The sequence below is a fragment of the Hydra vulgaris genome, chromosome 02 (assembly GCF_038396675.1).
Source record: "Hydra vulgaris chromosome 02, alternate assembly HydraT2T_AEP".
Lineage (NCBI taxonomy): Eukaryota > Metazoa > Cnidaria > Hydrozoa > Anthoathecata > Hydridae > Hydra > Hydra vulgaris.
The window spans coordinates 71,214,654-71,240,236 of record NC_088921.1 but is presented as its reverse complement, the minus strand read 5'-3'; the positions used below and the strand labels follow the sequence as shown (position 1 = coordinate 71,240,236).

The 25,583-nt window shown below is 26.9% G+C and overlaps 2 protein-coding genes across 2 annotated transcripts in view; one reads left to right on the top strand and one right to left on the bottom strand.

The window, feature by feature from the left end:
- LOC100208676 (collagen alpha-2(I) chain) overlaps positions 1-25,583 on the top strand; it is an 85,127-nt gene that overhangs the window by 23,426 nt on the left and 36,118 nt on the right. Inside the window, exons 9-32 of the mRNA XM_065791853.1 lie at positions 2,346-2,399; positions 2,668-2,712; positions 2,854-2,907; positions 2,988-3,032; positions 5,165-5,218; positions 5,396-5,440; positions 5,670-5,723; positions 5,805-5,849; positions 6,277-6,330; positions 6,404-6,457; positions 6,706-6,759; positions 6,835-6,888; positions 18,674-18,727; positions 18,880-18,924; positions 21,156-21,209; positions 21,384-21,428; positions 21,522-21,575; positions 21,662-21,715; positions 21,823-21,876; positions 24,545-24,598; positions 24,686-24,739; positions 25,020-25,061; positions 25,139-25,183; positions 25,322-25,375. Coding sequence (XP_065647925.1) covers positions 2,346-2,399; positions 2,668-2,712; positions 2,854-2,907; positions 2,988-3,032; positions 5,165-5,218; positions 5,396-5,440; positions 5,670-5,723; positions 5,805-5,849; positions 6,277-6,330; positions 6,404-6,457; positions 6,706-6,759; positions 6,835-6,888; positions 18,674-18,727; positions 18,880-18,924; positions 21,156-21,209; positions 21,384-21,428; positions 21,522-21,575; positions 21,662-21,715; positions 21,823-21,876; positions 24,545-24,598; positions 24,686-24,739; positions 25,020-25,061; positions 25,139-25,183; positions 25,322-25,375 — 1,221 coding nt within the window. The remainder of the gene's footprint in view (positions 1-2,345; positions 2,400-2,667; positions 2,713-2,853; positions 2,908-2,987; positions 3,033-5,164; positions 5,219-5,395; positions 5,441-5,669; positions 5,724-5,804; positions 5,850-6,276; positions 6,331-6,403; positions 6,458-6,705; positions 6,760-6,834; positions 6,889-18,673; positions 18,728-18,879; positions 18,925-21,155; positions 21,210-21,383; positions 21,429-21,521; positions 21,576-21,661; positions 21,716-21,822; positions 21,877-24,544; positions 24,599-24,685; positions 24,740-25,019; positions 25,062-25,138; positions 25,184-25,321; positions 25,376-25,583) is intronic.
- On the bottom strand, positions 719-1,338 carry LOC136076603 (uncharacterized). Its single transcript, XM_065789899.1, has 2 exons — positions 1,206-1,338; positions 719-1,105 (listed from the first exon to the last, which is right to left on the bottom strand). Exons 1-2 carry the CDS (start codon positions 1,279-1,281, stop codon positions 729-731), a joined length of 453 nt encoding a protein of 150 aa, XP_065645971.1. The 5' UTR covers positions 1,282-1,338; the 3' UTR covers positions 719-728.

The window sequence follows — 25,583 nt, the reverse complement described above, 5'->3', positions numbered from 1 at the left end:
CTGAATTTATAAGAAGTTTTTTGCTTCACTGATTTTAAATGTTTTTTTGCTCATGACATACTTTTTGACTTCTGATTTGAAGTCATGTGCTGACCAATTCTGCCCGTAAACCATGACTTTTCCATGCAGGCTAAGTATGTTTATGTATTCATTAGGCTCAAAAATGTGGTCTCTTGTTTTAATATCTAGCTGAACTCGACCAAACACGCGATCAGCTGGCAGATATGAGTGAACTTGTTCTGGAAAAGTATGTGTAATCTGCAGTTTATTAAAATATTATTTTCTTAGAGCTAGAAGCATACATGTCATATTTATGTTTTTGTTCTGGCCATAGCATGCATCAGAAAACAATCGAAGTGACGAGGCGTTGAAACATTTATCTTTTAAAACATTTTTAAGTAGATGTTCTCTAGCTGAACAGATCATATTCGAATCTTTCCTATTTTCACACTCCATCCAAGTAAAAAAATATATATGGTTAACAGACTGAGACTTATCACCTTTATGAATAACAACACCAAGGACATAAAAATAAAGCTGTCTAGAATAGTAAGCTTCTCCGATTGATAATTTTGGTAGTACAAGGTTCTCCATCATGTCAAAACAGATAGTGATCTTATTGGGATGAATATCATTGAGAAGACTATAAAAGTTTCTGGCTTTCCTTCGATGAAGAATGAAAAGAGCAGTTTTTAATTTTTTTTGGTTATCAGTAATATTTTGGTTTTTCATAGCCAACTTATATGTTTGACATGTAGAGCATGTTCTGTTGCTGGGTATCCAAAAGCTAAATTGAAATGATTCATAAATACCCCATAATAATAATGGTAGCCTACAGTAGCTACAGTATAAGCATTGTTTTTATCCAAAAAAAGTTCGTACATCCGCTTTACATTTAAATCAGAGGGCAAATATTTACGTCCTGGAGCACCTTTTCTTCCATAATGACTTGCTCTGCAATTAAAAGACTGAATATGGTTTTTAATAACTTCTTTCTTTTCAGAAAAAGCTATTTTCTTCCTGTCTCCTCCTCTATTTTCAGGTCTGGTTGTTCCATGTTCATACCAGTGTCTTGCAATTCTTAAAACTCTATCAGGTTTTATGGCTGGAATAAATTAATAAAATATTATCTTTTACTCATTAATTTTTTTTAACAAAATATACATTCTATTTCTGAATTAAAAGTAAAGTAACTTTATACTTACACAATACTGAACAAAATGAAGCTTGGCAAACTCGTACTTTAATTCCCTCGCAGCATAAAAAGTACTCAATACTCATATTTCTTAACTTTATTCGATTATTATATTTCACTCTGACTCTTTTAACACTGATTATATTAAGCATTAACAGTATAGTAGCATCTTGTGATGCTACTATACTGTCAATACTTTATTTGCAATACTATAGAATTCTGAATGATGTTTTAGCAAATTATCCTTTGTTATATCTCGAGCCTGAAATAAGTCAATAAATAAATAATTATTTTGCCATAAACACAAATTATACCAAGTAATCTTACATTGTGTATAATAAAACTTTAAACTCATAACTAAATTATAATTTCAACATACGAAGATCATTAAATTAAAAAAACTCACTTTGCAGTAACCTGAAACATGATTACATGATATAGTAGGAATTTTTCCTCCGCTTGAATGTCTAAATAACTTATTTTTCTCTCTTGCAGAGCATTGTTTTTTTTTTTTTTTCGTGATTTTAACGTTAACACAACACTTTCATCTAAACCATCCAAATCAGCCATCTATATTATTATTTAAATATGACTATTGCGCTTGTGTGGAGTTAACTTTATATAAGCACGGATTGGTCAAAAAAATATACAGCACATTGAAAATAAACTAAAAAAATTATACAGCGTTTTGAAAATAAATAATTTTTAGAGCCTAAATTAAAAAAAAAAAATTAAACCTAATTAATTAGTTACAAACATGACTTAAAAGTATCTAACTTTCTCTTCAAAATTATCCACTTAACGCAGTTTTTTCGAAATTGGCGCTTACCGCGTTTTGAAAATAAGCTCTTCGTATATACATATATATATATATATATACATATATATACACACATATATATATATATATATACATATATATATGTTTAAATATATATTTAAATATATATATATATATATATATATATATATATATATATATATATATAGATACATATATATATATATATATATATATATATATATATATATATATATATATATATATATATATATATATATATATATATATATATATATATATATATATATATATATATATATATATATATACATTTGCTTTTTATGCAAGTATTTTATTTATATTTAGGGTGCAACTGGAGAGCCAGGCATTCAAGGTCCACCTGGTCCAAGGGGTTTGCAGGTTGGACTTTTACACAAAGTTGTTGTGGTTTTGTTAACTTTTTATTGAATTATAACATTTTATCAATAAATAATGAAGTAAAGTAATACTTAAACTACTGTGAATTCAGTGTCATGTGACTGTATCATGTAACAACATTATCATTTTACATCATTCTCATCTCTTCATTGCAATGTGGTTTTCATTATCACCATAAGCATCATCCTCAGCATCATAACAAGAAATCTTTAATTTGATTATAGCTTGCAATTCTGTGAATCATTCATAGGGATTTACTGGTCAGCCTGGTCCTCAAGGAAAACGTGGTCCTGTGGTAATTTTAATTTATTTTAAATTTCAGGAAATGTAATGAATTAAATCTGTGTATATATATATATATATATATATATATATATATATATATATATATATATATATATATATATATATATATAATGACGTTTTTTCAAATCAGGGACCAATTGGTGAACGAGGATTACCAGGAGGAATTGGTATTCCTGGAGCAAGGGTATTAAATGATTTATATTTTAATTTTTATAAATTTTCTAAATTTATTTATATTAAGTCTATGTTATTATTAAATCATAGGGATTTATTGGTCAACCTGGAAATCCAGGTTCACCAGGAGATAAGGTATATGCATACTTTAATTTTGTTTTATTTTAAAATTGTATATATATATATATATATATATATATATATATATATATTTCTTTGGAATTTTTAAATACTGAATAGTGAATATATGGACAAATTAATATTTTCTCATTTGTTGATAATAAGCTACAAGCTCTGCCTGTTGCTTACAAATGGCTGCACCAATAGGGTATTATTTTGCTTGTCTATGTAAATGATTCTTTAATTTAGACTGGGTTGGCGATTTTCAAGATTTGACATTTGGCAAAATTTTGCTACATCTTGACATTTGTCAGCAAATGTCAAGATCTAGCATATAAAATTGTTTCAATACATATACTCTCTCTCCCTCTCTCTCTCTCCCTGTCTCTCACTCTCTCTCTCTCTCTCTCTCTATATATATATATATATATATAAATATATATATATATATATATATATATATATATATATATATAAATATATATATATATATAAATATGTATACAGTAGTGGCCAAAAAATTAAGGCATGTCATAAAAAGTAACTCAAATTTTGCAGTGTCAATTTTTTATTGAATAAACACAATAGAAAATGTAAAATAAATGAAAAAAAATAGATAAAACTTATCAAAAGTTGTTAATATTCAATAAAATAATAGTTATAGCACCAAATTATAGCAAAAGTTTAAATGACTTGAATGTTATAGTTTGATACTTTGTTGGATGTCCCTTATTATCAAGCACAGCTTGTATTCTTCTTGGCATACTATGTACTAATGTTTTACAAAAGTGATTTCATTAGTCCACACTGCTTTAAGAACTTTTTGAAGATGTTCTTCAGATTTTGGCTTATGTGCTGCAACTTTCTGCTTCATTATATTCCAGCAGTTCTCGGTAACATTAAGGTTGGGTGAACTTGAGGGCCAATTAGATAATAATATTAATTTTATTATCAGTAAACCACTTCTTAACTGTTTTAGCTGTATGACAAGGTGCTGAATCTTGCTGGAAAATGCTGGTTTTAGTAATTTCCATGTGCAGTTTCACTTTGTCTTTCAATACACTTAGATACTTTTGTGCCTTGACTTTTTCACCTTTTTTAAAGATGTGCAACCCGCATTGGCCTTGCGCTGTGATTGCTCCCCATACCATGACTGAAGGAGGATGTTTTACTGTTGTTATGGTATACTTTGGATTCAGGCATTCTCCCACAGGTTTTCTAATATAGTTATAGCCCGTGCTTCTAATTTGTTGAAACGTACTTTCATCTGTAAACATTACGCGTTCCCACCATTCCAGTGTCTTGTTTTTTAAACTCTTACAAAATTTAATCCTAGCTTGTAATTGAGATGGAGTTAAAAGGATTTTTAACTGGTCTTCTTGTAACTAGACCAAAGTCATAACACAACCTTCTTCTAATTGTTCTCGAATTAATAGTAAGTCCCCTTTCCATAACAAGTCGCAGATGTTGTGTATCCATAACCTTGCAGATGTTGTGTGGGGCTCACTATTAACAACATTCTTTAAAAAACGGTCTTCTCGTGATGAACTCACACGTTTTCTACCACAATTTTTGCACTTAGTCTTGCACATGTAAAGTATTTTGCACGGCACATCTTGATATTTTTAATTGTTTTGCTATACTACTTTGAGGATAGCCCTCCGAAAATAGTGCATTTATTTTACCTTTAACAAAGTTATTATTATCACGCTTTTTACCCATAATATCACAACTATGGCAACCTGACGGTGTAAAATAAATCAAAATATCTTCAAAAATCAAAATAAAATAAAAAAATTATTTGTATCCAAGGTAATAACGCCATAAATAAACAATAAGTTAAAAAAGTTTAAAAACCGTAGCTTACCTTAATTTTTTGGCCACTACTGTATATATATATATATATATATATATATATATATATATATATATATATATATATATATATATATATATATATATATATATATATATATATATATGTATAATTATATATATATATATATATATATATATTTATATATATTTATATGTATATATATATATACGCATACATATATAGACATATATTCAAAAGTATAAAATTAATAAAATTATAAAAAATAATGAGAAAATGTTTATTAGAAATGCTTTTAATTGTTTTTAAGGGAAAACAAGGTATTGCAGGACTACCTGGACCTCCTGGAAATATTGGGCCACCTGTAAGTAGTTTATCATTTATAAAAAAAATTTCTATATTCAAATTTAAATTTTTTCAATATATATATATATATATATATATATATATATATATATATATATATATATATATATATATATATATATATATATATATATATATATATATATATATATATATATATATATTTATATTATAGGGTTTGCCAGGTCCTGAAGGAATTCAAGGAAACAAAGGAGAACAGGTTGGAGTTATTATAGTTTGTTAATTATTTTATAATTGGTTTATTATTATATAATTAATTGAGTATTATATAGTTATAACAAAAATTTATATTTCTTTATATATTATCTTTAATTATTAAATTAATTATGTATAGTAGTTTATAATTTCTTAGTGTGACATATATATTTACAATTATATTTTATTGTATTCTGCATCACTTATTTGATTTGATTTAATTAATATTTTAGGGTTTACTGGGCGCTCCTGGTGCAATTGGATACCCTGGCCCAGAAGGAATAAAGGTTACTTTTGAAATATTTGAAATTAATTAAGGAACAAAAAATTTTAAAAGATAGTATAATAACCCATTATGTCTCTTTTAGGGTGAAGTTGGTTCTGTTGGTTTTCCTGGCATGAAAGGGGATCCGGTAAGTTTTTTATTTTAAGATTTTTTATTTTCAATGCTTAACCATGGTTACTGAAATAATTTTTTTTTAACTAAAATTATTTGTTTTTTCTTAATGTTATTGTTATTTTAATAGCTTAAAAGAATTTTTTTTTATTTCACAAAAAAATTTTTACTTTTGATATATGGTACATTAATTAATTAAAAAGAGTTTTTTTAAAAATGTGTTTTGTTTAAAATTTTGTTCCTTAAAATTTTATGGTCTCAAAATAGGTATTAGACAAAAAGTATATGTAGTAAACCTTTTATAATTATTATACATGTTTTACATATTTTTATAATTATTATACATAATTTGTATTATAATTTTTTTTGTATTTTTTATTGTAAAAGCTTTAGTACTAAATTAAAAAAAAATTGTGTATAAATGAAAATTTGGGCAAATTTAGGGTAATGATGGTGCCCCGGGTGAACAAGGACCAAAAGGATCAAAAGGTGATCAAGTAAGTTTTTGCTTACTTGAAAATTGTACTTTAATAATGTTTAAAGATTTAAAAGTTTTTATTTTTAATATAGGGTATTTCTGGCGATTTGGGTCAGCCTGGGCCAGAAGGGAGATCTGGAACCAAGGTTTTATTCATATTTTTTTAAATGAATTTTTTTTTTTCAGTAATCCACCTCCCCAAGGCCAAGAAGGCCACTACAGATGAGGAGGTGGCTTGTGGTTATAACCCTCTCCCAACTCTATAACTCTGTAACATGAACCTTGACGAACAAGGCCGCTGCGCAGAGAAAAAAGAATTATTAAAAAACTATATTTTTTTAAATAAATATTATTTGTTAGTTGTAAACTTTTTATATATTTTTGTTTAATTTAGGGTCGATTAGGTGTTCCAGGAATTCAGGGTCCACAAGGTTTTTCAGGCCAAAAGGTGTCAATTTTATATTAAAAGTTTCTATGCAATTTCCATTTGAATTTATCTATTAAATAAAAATCTTTATTAAAGGGGGAGCGTGGATTTCCAGGAATGCAAGGATTTCCGGGTCAACCAGGTTCAAAGGTAAAATTGTTTTATAGAATATTTTAAATTATATTTCTATATACTACAAATAATTGTCTAATTATTTTTTGCAAATATTTTTATTTCAACTAATTGTTAATATTATTTTTGTATTACATTTATTCATATTTTATTTATTATACGATATATATATATATCACACCTCAGAATTTGGAAAAATGAGGCCGGCAATAATTTGCCGATCTCAAATTTTTAAAGGTCGGCATCAGTAAAAAAAATTTTTTGCCCACCTCAAACACTTTATGGTCGACAGTTAGGTCGGAATTGCCGAATGCTGACCTTAATTCTGAGGGTTAATATATATATATATATATATATATATATATATATATATATATATATATATATATATATATATATATATATATATATATATATATATATATATATATATATATATATATATATATTATTATTATTTATCTCTATAAACCCCAAATCTATCCTTGTATGGAATGCTGTTGCCATATCTGGAGTGGATCTTGGAATGATATCTTTTCTCTTTTAGATAATGTTCAAAAACTCATTGTAAACATAGTTTGACATGCGCCTGCAGCCAACCTTCAACCATTGTCACATCATCATAATGTTGCTTCTCTTTCTCTTTTCTATAATTATTATAATGAGCACTGCTCTAAAGAGCCAACATCTCTTGTGCCATCTACTAAGGCATTCTTGTGTTACTCCTTATTCAACTAAGGCTCATCCTTTTACTGTAACTGTTTCTAAGTGCTCCAAAAATTCTTATGCATCTAGTTTTTCTCCTCATTCAACATCATTCAACATCGTCCTTTGGAATTAGCAAACTTCTTCTTGTTTTCCTAATTCATATAATTAGCAATCTTTTAAGTCATCTGTTAATTGTTATCTTGTTTTATAAACTTCATCTTTTCCCTTCATGATCTTCATGATTGTTTCTGATCATCAATATGGATTTCGGTCTTCTTGTTCTATTGCTAATTTGTTAATGGTAACAATCGATAGGTTTTATTGTTCATTAGATAGTTATGAAGAGGCTAAAAATATCGCTCTCCACATTTCTAAAGCCTTGATAAGGTAAATGTTAATTGTTGTTTTGCTCTATAAACTTCATCTTTTCTCTTCCAGTAACTTCCAACTCTAATAGTGGTTGGTTGCAGCATTGTTAGAATTGAAATAAAAAACAATAATAAAATTAAAAAGTATATATATATATATATATATTATATATATATATATATTATATATATATATATATTATATATATATATATATTATATATATATATATATATATATGTATATATATATATATATATATATATATATATATATATATATATATATATATATATATATATATATATATATATATATATATATATATATATATATATATATATATATATATATATAGTATTGGACAAAACATTTGCAACTAACATCGAACAATGCTAAAAAGTGTTCCTAATTTTACATGTCTTAAAAACAAAACGAACTATACTACCACAGCAAACAGTTCAGGAGTCTAGAGTCATAGCATGCCATGACATGAGCAATCAGCTGACAGGTGACAGCACACAGGCAGAATTTGCGTTGACAAGTGCCATTTTGCAGCAAACAAAACAAGTGCAATTTTTTTTGTTTGTTTCATTTTCTCAAGTCTGGTCCGTGTTAACATCACGGAAGTTTTTTAATAATTAAAGGAAGTATCCAAAAATTTCCAGAAGCTTCCAAAAGTTTCCAGAAGAAGCATCAAAAAGAAGCATCTATAAGAATCTTCCAGAACAGGTTCACTCAGGTTCATTTTACTATATAAGAGACATGTAAATTGACATGTAATTCAGTCAGTATATGGAAGTCAATCAGTCAGTATTATCAAGACAGTTTATCGAAGTGAGTTTTATCAAATTTTTTTATCGAAAAACATCAATACAAGAAGTGAAATACAACAAGTGTTTCATTACATCAATACAGTCCACATCCAACCAAGACGTTGTGTTTCACAGAGCATTATTGTATCATCACAAGGTAAATAAACACGGTAAGCCTTGAGAAGCGTGGTTATTTATTTTTATTATTTTTATGACTTCAAGTGGAAAAATGGCTCCCAACAGTCTTGGATTGGAACTAAGAAAGAAACTTATTGGCGATTATGTAAGTGGAATGTCACAAAAAAGTATTTGTGATAAATATTGCGTGAAAAAATGGACCGTATCAAGACTATGTTCCAAATATCATTCTACGGGGAAGTTGGCAGCAGATAACAAAGGTGGAAGACCGCGTTCCACCACTTCTAGAGAGGATTCTATGATCGTCAGATCCGTCAAAAAGGATCCCTGGATATCATCAGTCAAGATACAAAAGCAATTAGAGCTGCCTGTATCGGACCAAACATTCAGATGACGTGCTGTTGAAGCAAGATTGTTTTCTCGATGCCCTGCAAAGAAACCGCTGATTTCACTAAAAAACCAGAAGAAAAGACTCCTGTTTGCTACATCTCATATTGACTGGAATGTGCAGAAATGGTGAACTGCCCTGTTCAGTGATGAATCGAAGTTCAACATCATTGGGAGCGATGGCATTTGCTGTGTACGTCGACCGGCCGGAAAACGCCTCGATCTATGTCCAATACATCGAAACGATGGAATAACAGACCGTTTCATGTATAAAAATATCCTGAAAGATGTTATGTTACCTCATGCTGAATGGAATATGCCAATAAAATAGGTTTTTCAGCAAGACAACGATCTGAAACACACTGCAAAAGTAGTCAAGCAGTGGTTTCAAGACAACCCCTTATCGCTGGTGGATTGGCCGTCTCATTCTCCGGATCTCAACCCTATCGAGAACCTGTGGGAGATCGTCAACCGCAGAATTCATCGTGAAGGTATTCGTAATAAGGATCAACTGTTTGAACAAATCCAAAAGGCCTTGGCAGCAATTCCACAAAGTTTCATTGATCACCTGATCGAATCTATGCCTCGAAGATGCAAGGCTGCGATCGACAAGAAAGGGTTTGCCACGAAATATTGATAGCGAAATACAGCTTGGTCAACATTTTGTCAAGTTGCACTTGTTTTGTCCAGAAGGAAATTAACTTTTTTTAATACTTTTGATTAATTGATTAATTTTCGTGTACAAATAATGAACTTTATGATAAATAAAACTTGAAGAACTTTGTCTCTAAACAGTTACATAGTTAATTCTCTAAATTGAAAAAATGCAGCACTTTTATATAAAGAAACTAAATTAGCATTATTTGGTTGCACTGGTTTTGTCCGATACTGTATATATATATATATATATATATATATATATATATATATATATATATATATATATATATATATATATATATATATATATATATATATATATATATAAATATAAATATAAATATATATATATATATATATATTTATATATATGTATATATATATATATATATGTATATATACATATATATATATATATATTTTTTTTTGTTAATTCACCTCCCCAAGGCCGAGAAGGCCACTACATACGAGGAGGCTACTTAATTGTGGTTATAACCCTCTCTCAACTTTATAACTCTGAAACACGAACCTTGACGAACAAGGCAGCTGCGCGGAGAAACAAGTTGAGCGCGGTACTACCAGCCTTGAACTTTCTTGAATCTTATGGAGCTTTCTAGAATTTTTGAGACTGTTCTGGATGTTTTTGGAAATCTCAGAAACTTTCTTGATTTTTCTGGAGTCTTCTAGAAGTTTATGGAAATAAGTAAGGTTTAGACTATATAAGCTGCCTGATTGAGCAATGCTAATAATTTTATATGAATCTGTATTCGCCAGATGGCTGCCCAACTGTATAGAAGTACTATAGCACTTACATTTATTCTTATTACCTTTCAGAAATATATTTAAGTATCATCTTCAATTATAATGTCTAATAAAAAAAAGTGCTTCCGCTACTAAAAGAAACAAGACAATCTGGGTAAAGAATCTCACACGATTTTATGAGTCACATAGGAAAAGATGAGTTGTTCCACAAGAAGAACAATCACTGAAAGATAATAGCAGAATACTACTCAAAATCCAAATTTTGGGTCGATTTCTGTTCCTGAAAGAGATTTAGAAAGAATTAAATTGAGAATTAAATTAAAAATTTAATTCTCAATTTAATGAAAGAATTAAATTGAGAAAGAATTAAAAATTGAGAAAAAATTAAAAATTGAGAAAGAAGTAACAAGTTTATGGCAAAAGAAGTTAAAATTTCCACATTTATTAAAATAAGTCAAAACAGACAAAACTGGATCAAGTGCTAAAGACTTAAGATAAATATGTAAAACAAAGAAAATATGATCTATTGAATGAAGTTTTTTGACATCACATGAAAAGATGGTGAATGGCTCTGCAATGAGATAAAAGATTGTATCATCATCAGATTAAAAGCAAAGGACAGATTGGGTATGCAACTGAGAAGGCTGCTAGTTTAAAAACTATCCATCCACCAAAAAAAAGAAAAATGACCTTGAAAATTACTTCAACAACAATAACAGCAACAGCAACAAAGTCAATTTCTGAATTAGAGTCTGAGCAGAATACAGGGCCAACAACGCTAGGGATGGGGGGCAGCCATGGAATAGCAAGAATCTGAAAATTCAGTAGAACAGTTTACAAGTATTGGGAAGAACCTCAGCAAAATCAAAACTGCAACCAAATTAGTAACATTTTTTAAGTTATCAACCAGCAAAGCAGCCACCATTAGTTGACAGTTATCTCAAGATGGGATTGACATTTAGACACCTACATAGTCCAGTATATTTAGATCAACATTTAAAGAGGCTGTTCAACTTAAAGAAGAAAAGAAGAAACACTACATTTAGAAATCTGGTCACTGCACTTTGATGGTAAATGTATTAGTCACCAAGAATATCAAGTCCATATCAAGTGTTGAAAAATAAACAGAGAGAAGTTAAGTTACAAGCACTAGATCTACCAGATGGAAAAGCGGATACTGCTGTTATAGGTATAACAGCTATTCTTGATGAATACAATTCATGGAAGTATAATATGATTGTAGCCGAAACTTCAAAAAAAAATTAAACACTGGAAAAAGGAATGGGGTTGTCAGTCAGTTAATTAAATGTTTTACTGAAAAAAAACTGGAAGAACCATAATTCATTGGTTCTCAACATTATGTTCTTGACTAAGTCATTCCTATAGTAATGAATGAAGAACTTAAAGAAAGCATCCTACTATCAAATATCCTTTTTATTCCAGAACTTATAAAGAACTACGAACAGCTCAAGAAGAATGGTAAAGAAGTGATTATTGAAATAGCAGGATAGTATGATGATATGAAATTTATATTTGATTTAATTTGGGTATTCCTTTTTTTTGAAGAGTCTGTAGTATTTATGAAAGTGAAGTTTCAAAAAAAATCTAAATTAAATAATGCAAGATGGAATTCCCAAGCAATACTAGTTCTTTTGGCATTTATTCTTCTTCCAGATAGAAAATTATCCGCTCAACATATGTAGATTTATCTATTACAGATAAGTGGGCCATTTGGTTTACTAACCAAATGTACAATGCAGGTGATTGTTGGAAGCTTGTAGCAGCTTGCATGGTCATGAAAATGCATTAAACTTAGTGAAACAGTTTTGGAATGAAAATGCCATTGACACTGGAAATTCCCAGAATAAATCAGTGTGCAGAAAAAAAAATCAAGTGTCTTCAAGATCTTTATGATATGTCTTAAAAGAAAGAAATCCTCCTGCTTATATTTATTTCGTCTAACAATGGATAAGAATTGTATATTATGGTTTGATTAAGCTAAATACTACACAACATTTTTTTGTTATATACAATTGCTTTTCCTACATTTCGAATTGTTATTTAAGTTTGTAGTTTTATATTTATTTGTATTTAAGAGTGTTATGATGTAAATATCATAATCCTTATATATATATATATATATATATATATATATATATATATATATATATATATATATATATATAAATATATATATATATATATATATATATATACATATATATATATATATACATATATATATATATATATATATATATATATATATATATATATATATATATATATATATATATATATATATATATATATATATATATATATATATATATATATATATATATATATATATATATATATATATATATATATATATATATATATATATATATGCTATATATATATATATATATATATATATATATATAGCACTCCCTTGCGAGTCAGGCTATTTGTCAGTCAATGTAGCAGCACTCCCTAGCGAGTCAGGCTACAAGATAGTCGATGTAGCAACACTCCGCGCAGGATGGACAGTAAAAAAAAAAAAAATAAAAACATTTTATTAAAAAAAATAAAAATAAAAACATTTTATTAAAAAAAATTAAAATAAAAACATTGTTTATATTGTTAAAAACATTCAAAATGTTTTAAAAACATTCAGAATGTTTTTAAAAACATTCTGGTCAATTAAATTTGCGTTTTTGTGGTTTTTTTAAAAAACGATTAATTTGTAATTAAATTAATGGTTTTTACTTTCGTCCAACACGGGAATGTTGGACGAAAGTTAAAAGTAATTAAAAGTGACGTATATGTTGGCGTAAGAATCACTTTTTTCCTTCCGCTCTTCCCAAAGCCAACAAACTATAGATCTATATATATATATATATATATATATATATATATATATATATATATATATATATATATATATATATATATATATATATATATATGTATATATATATATATGTATATATATATTTATGTATATATATATATGTATATATATATGTATATATATATGTATATATTTATATGTATATATTTATATGTATATATATATATGTATATATATATATATATACATTTATATATATAAGTATATATGTATATATATATATTTATATATATATATATATATATATATATATATATATATATATATATATATATATATATATATATATATATATATATATAAATATCTGAAACATCAAAAAATCCTGCGGATTTTTTGATGTTTCAGATAGGACACCTTTTTTTTTTTTTTCGTTATTCACCTCCTCAAGGAGGCCATTACAGATGAGGAGGCTACTTAATAGTGGTTATAACCCTCTCTCAACTCTAAAACTTCGAAACACGAACCTTTACGAACAAGGCCGCTGCGCGGAGAAACAAGTTGAGCACGGTACTACCAGGGACATGGTAGGATCGACCTTGGAACCTCTCGCTTATGAAGCGAGCGCTTTACTTACACCACTACTGCATTACCACTACACCACTTTCACACATTGTGTAAATTCTAAACTTAGGTATATTCATACCTATGCCAAGGAGACCTTGCAAAAATTTGGGATGGTGGAGGCCTGGGAACAAAGAGGGCCTAATAAGCTTGCCCCCCCCCTGCCCAAACGTGAGGGCACCGATGTAGTAAAATTTTCAACTTTACTATCTCAAACTAAATTTAGATTTATTGACAGATTTTAAATTTCGTAGAACATATTTTAAGTTATATGAGTTTTTTTGACCATGCAAATTTTCCAATCCCCAAAATGAGGGGGATGTAAATTTTGCATGGTCATAACTTTTGTAATTTACAATATTTTTTTATGAAATTTAAAATCTGTTGATAAATTTAAATTTAGTTTGAGATAGTAAAGTTGAAAATTTTACTACATCAGTGCCCTCATGTTTGGGCAGGAGGGGTTAGCCTTTTAAGGCTTTTTTTGTTCCCAGGCCTCCGCCATCCAAAAATTTTTGCAGAGTCTCCTCATTTGGCATAGGTATGAATATACTTAAGTTTGGAGTCTACACAATGTGTGAAAGTGTCTTATCTAAAACATCAAAAAATCTTGTGGGCGCCCATGTATATATCAGGCAACCAAAAAAGTTAGTGCAGTTTATCCTAATTGCCTATTTCTAAGAAATGTATTAAGAAAACTGGTTGTGGTGGGGGGATGATTTTGCATATAAATAAAGCTTGTTTTAAGGAGAATCAATCAGTGTGTTTCATAAGTTTTATTAGTGCGTTTTAAATTTAAAAGTCTTTAGTGGAGTATGGCTGTGTCAGATGCGATAGTTCCCGCCTGTTTACTTTATGAGTTCAAAATTGGAACCAAAGCTGCAGAGGCTCGTAAGATATGCGTTACTTTTGGGGGCATTGGTATGAATATACTTAAGTTTGGAGTCTACACAATGTGTGAAAGTGTCTTATCTAAAACATCAAAAAATCTTGTGGGCGCCCATGTATATATCAGGCAACCAAAAAAGTTAGTGCAGTTTATCCTAATTGCCTATTTCTAAGAAATGTATTAAGAAAACTGGTTGTGGTGGGGGGATGATTTTGCATATAAATAAAGCTTGTTTTAAGGAGAATCAATCAGTGTGTTTCATAAGTTTTATTAGTGCGTTTTAAATTTAAAAGTCTTTAGTGGAGTATGGCTGTGTCAGATGCGATAGTTCCCGCCTGTTTACTTTATGAGTTCAAAATTGGAACCAAAGCTGCAGAGGCTCGTAAGATATGCGTTACTTTTGGGGAAGGTACCATAGCAGAACGGATGGGTCAAAAGTGGTTTAAAAAATTTTCTTCTGGAAATGAAAACCTTGAAGATGAACCAAGATCTGGAAGACCATCCGTCGTAAACAATGAGGATATCAAGCTGGCAATCGAGCAGGACTCCAGTCAAACATGTCAGGACCTTGCCTTAAGATTATATATATGAGTGATGAAACTATTTGTTTACATTTGCACCAACTTAGAAAACGTTGGAAGTTGAGCAAATGGGTACCTTAAGAGTTGAGTGAAACAAACAAGCTACAGCCCTTAACCATTTGTTCGTCATTGCTTTCCCGCCACAATTTAGTGCCATTTTTTGACCGGATGTTGACGTGCGACAAAAAATAGATTTTGTACTGCAACAAAAAACGAACATATCATTGGCTATCCAGTAACGATCCAGTACTGATGTCTCCTAAACCAAGCATTCACCAACAAAAGGTTTTACTATGTGTATGGTGGACTGCAGCAGGTATTGTTCACTATGAGTTGCTACCAAGTGGACAAACCATTACTGCTGAGATATACTCAGCCCAATTGGACAGAGTTTTGGTTGCTCTTCACCAAAAACAAGCAGCTTTGGCAAACAGAAAAAGTGTTGTATTCCACCAGGACAACGCCAGACCGCACACCTCAAAAATCACGCGGAAAACTCTAGCACTTTTACAATGGGAGATTCTACCTCACCCTCCCTATTCACCAGACATTGCGCCAAGCAACTATCACCTGTTTTTGGCCCTGGATAATCATATGAGGAATCGACAGTTTCGAAATAGAGATCTCGAAAATGAGTTAATTCAATTTTTTAGCTACCAAACTCAAGACTTTTATAAAAATGGAGTATACCAGCTTGTTTCAGGATGGGAGAAAGTTATTCTTGCTGAAGGAGACTATTTTTCAGAATAAACTTTATTAAAACTGTTTTTATGTGTATTTATTCATGGATCTGCAAAACCGCACGAACTTTTTTGGTTGCCTGATATATATATATATATATATATATATATATATATATATATATATATATATATATATATATATATATGTATATATATATATGTATATATATATATATGTATATATATATATATGTATATATATATACATATATATATATATATATATATATATATATATATATATATATATATATATATATATACATATATATATATATATATATATATATATATATATATATATATATATATATATATATATATATATATATATATATATATATATATATATATATATAAATATATATATAATCATCTTAGGAAAATCCTAATTTTTTTTTTAGTAAATACACCTCTGTTAGACAGAGGACAAGTCAAGACTTTTGTTTTTAACAATCCTCTCTCAAACCTCTTTTCTCTCAACCCTATAGTTTTGAAGCATAATCCTTGAAATATAAAGTTGCTGCTTGAAATACAAAGTTGCTGCTTGGAGAGAGAGGCATAAAATGCATGTTGACCTGGTTATCTAAAAAGTTAATTAGAGTTTATATAAATAGTTAATTGATAAGAAAAAGAAAAAGGAAAAGAAATGCAAATCAGTTATAACGAAACCATTCTTTTTTAAGACAAAAGTCAAGTAGCATCTCACCTAAATTAATACCTTCAAACTAGCATAATACCTTTAATATTGTGAGAAGTCTAAAATCTTTTTAAATTATTTTCATGTAAAGCAACACTAATTTTTTAAAGATTTATAAATTTTTTTCAAAGATTTTCTAAACTTTCTTTTTTAAGGCATTTTATTTATTGCCCAACAAACAAGGTTAAATATTGTTTATAAGGTCTTTTATTTATTGTAGATTGTAGATTTTATTGTAAACAAATTATCTTATTATTGCTATTTTTTTAAAAATAACAGTTTATCACTGTTATTTTACAATAAACAAGATATTTCATTATATACTGTGCTTCATTTGAATTTGTTGGTTGCATATTTATTAGCTGCTTACATTTTTTATTTGGTTGGTCTCATGTTTTGTTTGGTTGGTCATATGTTTTATTTGGTTGGTCACATGTTTTCTCCATAATGATTAAACTGATCAAAATAGTTTTTATATAATTATTTTTTTAAAATACAAAATAATTACATAGAAAGATGTAAAAAAAAGTATTTTAAATAGTATTTCAAGATATGTGTTAATAAGTGTTTAAAACTTTTCAAACAATATATTTTTTATATTGAATTATTTCTTGCTTATCCAAAACATTTCAAACAGTCTGTTTTTGTTTGTTAATTTTCTCATGATAACAAATATTTTATCTTATACTTATTTAATGGTTAAAATGTTTCAAAAATTTTTAAATTGTCAATAAATATTCTTTAATTGTTTTTAACTATTATAATATAATATAATATATATAACAAAATGTTAAGTAAGAAAAACCTTTCCATAATACAAATTCAGTATAAACATTAGAAAAAACATGTATTTAATGTCGATTGTATGAGAAATTTAGGCAAAATTGGGTCCAAAAAATTTTTTTGCATATTTAAAATTTGGTGCATAAAATGTACCAAATTTCAAAACTTAATATATCTGGAATATACGGAAGTTATATACAAAGTATTTGAAAATGAAGATTATTTGATGACACTTCTACTTCAATTTCAAAGACGATTTCTACACTAATTAAGAAACTTATATTTGGTTTTAAATTATTTCATAAGCATTTTCCATTTTAATTCAACTAAAAAAATATTTCATAAAGCATTTTAATTCAACCAAACAAAATTTGAAATAATCTGAATATGTTTGCTGTACAATTTTTCATATTCCACTTTTTTCTTTCTTTTTTTTTTTAATCATCAAAATAAATAATAATAAAAAAAAGGTCATTATTTAATCTTTTTAAAACAATGAAAAAAACATAGCCCCTGGTGCTGACTGAAATTTAAATGTCCTGATACAAAAAATCTGTATCTACATTCCATTGATGTATATTATTATTGAATTTTCCATTATATACCACTGTTACATACCATTATATGTTATATATTATTGTTATATACAACTTTTAATTTGAAGCCAACTATTTCAACATACTTTGGGTATATTAATTATAACATGTTTAATGTTTTGTATAAGTTAAAACTAATCTTAAACTTAAATTAAAAATTAACATTTTTACATTTAATAAAAGATTTTTCAATTTAAGTAATATTTATAGGGTGACATTGGTGGTATTGGATTTCCTGGTGAAAGTGGAGAAAAAGGAGAAAAAGTGAGATATTTTAGAGTTTATTATTTTTATTGTATAAAATTATTTAAATGTAAAGCTCTGTCAAAAATTAACACTAATAAACAAATTTTATTTTTCAATTTTCAATAAAAATATTTTAAAGGTATTACTTTATAAGAGTGTCATTTTATAAGGGTGATATCGGAGCTAATGGAGTTCAAGGAGATCCAGGAGGCATGGTAAAACTTGCTTTTTTACTTGTTTCAATTAATTTGATTCATTATTTAAATATATTTAGCATTAGTATAAAATATATTTTCGATAGGTGTAAAATATATGTAGCATGGGTTTAAAATAAATTAAGCATGGATGTGAAATATATATACACATAACATAGGTGTAAAATGTATTTAGCATGGACATAAAAGAACTTAATTTGGCAGATTCAACATTTCAAAGTAATAAAACTAATGAATCAGAGTTTAGAAAAATAATCAACATTCCAACATAACCAAAATTATTTGAAAAATAATCAACATTCCAACATAATGTATATAAATATATATATATATATATATATATATATATATATATATATATATATATATATATATATATATATATATATATATATATATATTTATATATATATGTATATATTTATATATATATATAAATATACATATATATATGTATATATATATATATATATATATACACGTGCATTAATGCTGGTATCTGTCCTATCCAGCACAGCTGCAACTTTGGGAGATATAATGTCTCTGCGATGTCTGCCTTGTGTTGTAGAATTTGTTTTACTTGAGCATGCTGATTGTACAAGAAATTCTTCATCAGATTTATCATCTTCATTAGAATCATGGCAAACGGATGATGTTGTTGAATGTGTTGCACTGTCCAGTTGTTGGTCTGCAGCTGACTCTGCTGTTGATGATTACCCACTCAGTCCACGGTAAACAATTTTTTGTGCAGCTATTTTTGCTGCGTTGTCAACATCCCTGATAAATTATTTTTGACATTTAGCAACTCGTTTTTCTTTAACCATAAGTTTTTTGTCCACAGACCCAATCGATCCCGTTCTTGATTGTTGTTGTAATTTCAAAAACTGTCTGTCTTCATCAGTTTTTATCAACTATTCCAAGTTGGCATGGCTGATGTTAAAAAGTTGACTCAACTCATTTGTGTATTCTTTTTGGTTCATTTGATCAGTAGAGTTCTCTTACGATGCTTCATCAAACGAACTTGGTCAGATCTTTAATTTTTTGTATTATGTGATGAACTTGGTCAGCATACAGATCTTTAATTTTCTGTATTATGTGATGTTTTTGTTGTACAGGCAGTCTTGATTTTACCCAAAATGGGAGCAGTTGCTTGTGCACTTGTTGTGCAGCTTTATTAATGTTTAACTTCTGTACACAGTGATAGAATACAAAATTTTTCATGACATCTTGGCCTGAAGGGAGGCGAGCACCTGAGATGGTTTCTTTTGGAAAGCTGATAAGCCATATGTTGATATTGCTTCTGGTTACTGTAGATTTAGCCATACCCTAAAAAAATAATAGAATAATAGAAGTACCAGTGACAGTATAAGTTTTATTAAGTATAAGTAGTTTAATATTGTATTTAAGTATTTTAATGTATTTTAGAAATATTTGGAGAATACAATTAAAAAATGATTACATAATTGTTATATTATTAGTACACTAATTAACAAACTTACAAATTGTTGCTGTATTTCTTGTTTTTTCACCAATTTATATACAATAAAACATGAGCAAATTGTGTTTACTAGAAATAAAAGAAAACAAAATGGCCACTTGGTCATGTGACAATAGCACTGCAGCAAATAATAATAAGTAAAAGTAAAATTTGTTTTACTTTTACTTATTATTATTTTTACTTATAATCTTTATTAGAGAATGCAAAAATATACATTTTTTGCATTCTCTTATAAAGATTATCATTCTATAGGTAATTGTTAATAATATTTTAAACTCTAATTAATGTCAGCAGTGAGATAATTAAACTAGTTTGCATTTCTAGCTTTATTTCACTCATTTTGTGCATATTGTTTAAGATTATTGATGGATTTTGAATTAACTCGATAGTAAAATTTTAAAAGCCCTTGAGGGACCTCTCAAACTTGTTCAAAAGAGCTGTAACTTCACCAATTTAATTATTGTACCCAAGAAACACTTTTCAGAGGGTGAGACATCAACTATTTAAAAAAAAAAATTCCGTGCATTTCTGGGACACCCTAATATATATATATATGTTATAATTATTAAGTTTTTTACTATATATATATATATATATATATATATATATATATATACACACACACACACACACACACACACACACACACACACACACACACACACACACACACACACACGCATATATGAAGCTTATGGTTCATTAGTTATTCACAAATTTAATATGCTTATAGGGAGAACAAGGTGATAAAGGAAATCAAGGAAAACCTGGAATGGATGGTAGAGAGGTAAAATAGTTATATAAAATTTTATATATCATTTTCTTTAAATATAAAAAAATATGTTTCAACAAATAATTCACCTATTAAAAAAAGTTATAAAAATATAAAATCAAGTAGTTATTAATAGCTCTTTACAAATAATTTTTGTTTATAATCAGACTAAAATAATTTTTTTCATAGGGACAAAAAGGTGAAGAGGGACAACCAGGAGAAAAAGGAATAAAGGTATTTTTTTTCAATGCTCAGTAACAAAAATAGTAATGACCAATATCTTTGACTCTAAACTTATTAGTATGCTTGTTTATACATTGTTACAAGGGATCTATTGGTTTTCAAGGAATGCCAGGAGACATTGGTGTGCCAGGAGATGTTGTATGTTTCTTTTTAACTTATTTTCTTTAATTTAGATTTTCTTTTTGAAAAACTTATTAATATTTATTAGTACTTGTTTGATATAGGGACCACCTGGACCAATGGGACCGATAGGATTATCTGGACCGAAAGGGGACATTGTAAACATTTAAATTGATTTTAGTTGTTTTATAAATGGATAAAGATAATTTTTTTATTACTTTTCTTTTTTGTTTTCAATATTTTGAAACTTTTATTTTTAATTTAGGGATTAACTGGTGATCCTGGTCTTCCAGGGCCTCTTGGAGCAACTGGAGTTAAGGTATCTGCTTACATATCTACCCTTACATATTCTTTACAAAAATCATGAGTATTGGTTTCAAGATTTTGTTTATAAATTTTTATTGTGCAATATTTTAGTGTAATGTTTTCTATGTAAGCAAGAAGTACCTAGCTTAATCCCCACTAAATATTTGACAGTGTATGTTATCAACTTTGAGTTTATTGTTTTGAAGTATATATTTGTAGCAATTAGGTAAAACAATTTAAGTCTAAAAAAAAAAGTTTTCAGGAAAGCAATTTAAAAAATTGTGCTTCTTGAAAATACTCTTGAGACTTTAGGATATAATTATCTTTTTTAACAATATAATCATCTTTGATTTACACATGATGTTTTTTATCCTTAAATTTGCCATCGTAATCACACTCTTAATCAATCTACTAACTTTTAAGTACACTATTTATTTTCCAAGATACTTGACTTATGTTTAATAAAATTGACTTATAGAATTACCTAATTGCCAAAGATAATAAGTTAAGAGAGGATTTCAAAAAACAAAATAAAAATTGCTTTTTTGACTATAGTGGCTTACTTATCTTTAGGAAGGTGAAATAAAAAATAGAAATCCTTTTGGTTTGAATACTTGCATCATGCAATAAATTATTTTGATTGATTGTTATTTATCTAATTTTATTAAAGAATATTAAATGCATTATCCATTATATTGAAGAACATCTCAGAAAAAATTTAAATAATTTTAACTTTTATGAAAATTTAAAGAGTTTTCCCTAATGGGGGATTCCACTATAGTTTTTCTTTTTCTTTTTACAAGGCTTTAGTTGATTCCAGATTTTCAAATCTAGTTATTAAGTTTTTTGTTATATATTAATAATAATATTTTTAATAAGTTTTTAATAATTTAATAAGTTTTTACTCTAATGTAGCTAGAGTTGTTGTTGTCTAGTGTAGCTGGAGTTGTTATTGTCTAGTGTAGCTGGAGTTGTTGTTGTCTAGTGTAGCTGGAGCTTTGTTCAAAACTGTAAGCTCTATCACAATTTTTGGGTTTTTTTTGTAAGAAAATAACAAGTTACACTATAGATAATTTTTTCTTTGTCGCATCGCATCGTTTCAGAACTTCATCTTGCATTGTTTCACATCTTGCATTTGTTGTTTCACATCTTGCATTGTTTCAAAACTTCATTTATAAAAAAAATTATGTAACCTTTAAAGTTATAAAAGTTATACAATGACATACAAACAACCATAACAACAACAAAATTATATACACAAATATAAATTATATATACAATATAAATGTAATTGTAATTATTTTATTAGTTATTTTATTATTATTCTAATATAATATAATATTATATATACATATATATATATATATATATATATATATATATATATATATATATATGCGATATAATAATAATATAGATTTCAAATATAGAATTGTTATTTTTGGTTTTATTACATGAAAAATTACGTTTTTTAACAAAAAACAAAAAAATGCATTATTTATGTATTTTTATGACAATTTTAATAAATAAGTTAAACTTTTTCCAAATTAAATATTATTTTTAATATTTTTATATAATTTTGCTTCATTTGAGTACCAGGTTGACATACTTTTAAAAAACTTTTTTTTGAAAATATTAGGGACCCATTAAATATTCGAGGGTCTTGAGGGACCCCTTAAAATATTTTTTATTCAAAAAAATTTTAAATCTAGTGTTTTTGTATTAGATAGAACACATTAAGGGTCTCTGCATATATTTTTCAAAAATATTGTTTTTTGGGACACCCTAATATATATATATATATATATATATACATACATACATACATACATACATACATACATACATACATACATACATACATACATATATACATACATACATACATACGTATATATATATATATATATATATATATATATATATATATATATATATATATATATATACATACATACATACATACATACATATATATATATTTATATATATATATATATATATATATATATATATATATATAAATATAAATATATATATATATATAAATACATATATATATATATATATATATATATACATATATATATATATATATGTATATATACATTTTAATTTTAAATATATATCTATATATATATATATATATATATATATATATATATATATATATATTCTAATTTTATTTTTTTATTCAAAAAATCACCCAAAACACTTTGTCATTTCATTGTTGAACTAACGGAAAATAAAAGGTGTGATAAATAATGTACTGGGTTCAATTCCTACCCCACTTTAAAAAAAAATAGGAATGAACAGCTCTTAAAGCATAAGGTATAACAAATTAAAATTTTGCATTGAAAAAGAATACAGTATGTTTGCACATTTATTGTCTAACAAAAATAATGCTTTGTTACTAATATCAGCTAAAAATACACAAAACTGATTGAATTTATTAAATATAATGTAAAATAGACTGTATTTAAATAAAGTGGATTATCATAAAGTAACCCATAAATGATGTAAACACTACACAACTGTATTATTTAATTGGTGCAATAAAATTCTAAATTACCCACATTTATGTTACAAATAACGATAATATCAGATCAGATCTCTTTGTTACATTACTAATAATAGTTCAGTACATTAATTAATTTAATAAAAATGCATAATTTTTTTAGGGAGAGACTGGCGTAAAAGGTCTTAAAGGTGAACCTGGGTTAACTGGAAAGCAGGTAAATTTACTTTCTATATCTAAATATGATGTTCAGTTTTATAAATTCTTTAATTTATTTTAATTTGTATTTTAATTTTATTTAAAGGGAAAACCTGGTGATCATGGTTTGCCTGGCTCACCTGGTAAACCAGGAATTAAGGTGTTGTTCTTAATCTTATTATTTAATAATTGACTTTTATATTAGAGCATTATATTTTATGCTATGTTTATAAGTATTATAAATTTAATTATTAATAAACATAAATAAACAAATGTATAAAAAATCAAAATATAATTAATAAAAAACAAAATCCTTCTGAATTGTAACTTAATAACAACTCAGCAACTTAAAAAAAAATGTGCTAACAAACTTCATAAACTTTTAAAAAATTATGTATTTTACCTTGCATTATTCTCCAAATTCTTTTCTGATTTATTAGGGTGATCCAGGTTTTGGTAAAAAAGGGGAACTTGGTGTGAAGGTAAAAATATCTTATGGCAAAAATTAAATATAAAATCAAAAAAAAAATTTTTTTTTTAAATTTACTTTTTTATCAAGGGAGATAAAGGTAACCAAGGAACAAAAGGTGAAACTGGGAAACAAGTATGTCTTTATTTTTTCAACATTGCCATAATAAAAAGAAAATACAAAACAGTGTTTATAAAATATTTATTATTATATATTAGTGCTAAAAATATATTAAACAATAAAATTGTTAAATTAAGTTTTTTTTTATTTTAGGGTATACCTGGTTTAAAAGGAGATGATGGACCCATTGGACCAGAAGGACCAAGTGTAAGAATATTTTTGATAAATCTATATTTTAATACATTTAATTCTTTTTGAGCTAAATTAATAAGTTTTCTTGGGAATATTTTATAGTTTTAAAGTTGTATGCTTATATATTGTTTCAGTCATAGATGGAAAAAATAAATATTACTTATGGAAATAACAGAGGAAAAAATAAAAATTATTAATAGAAGTAATAGATAAAAAATTAATT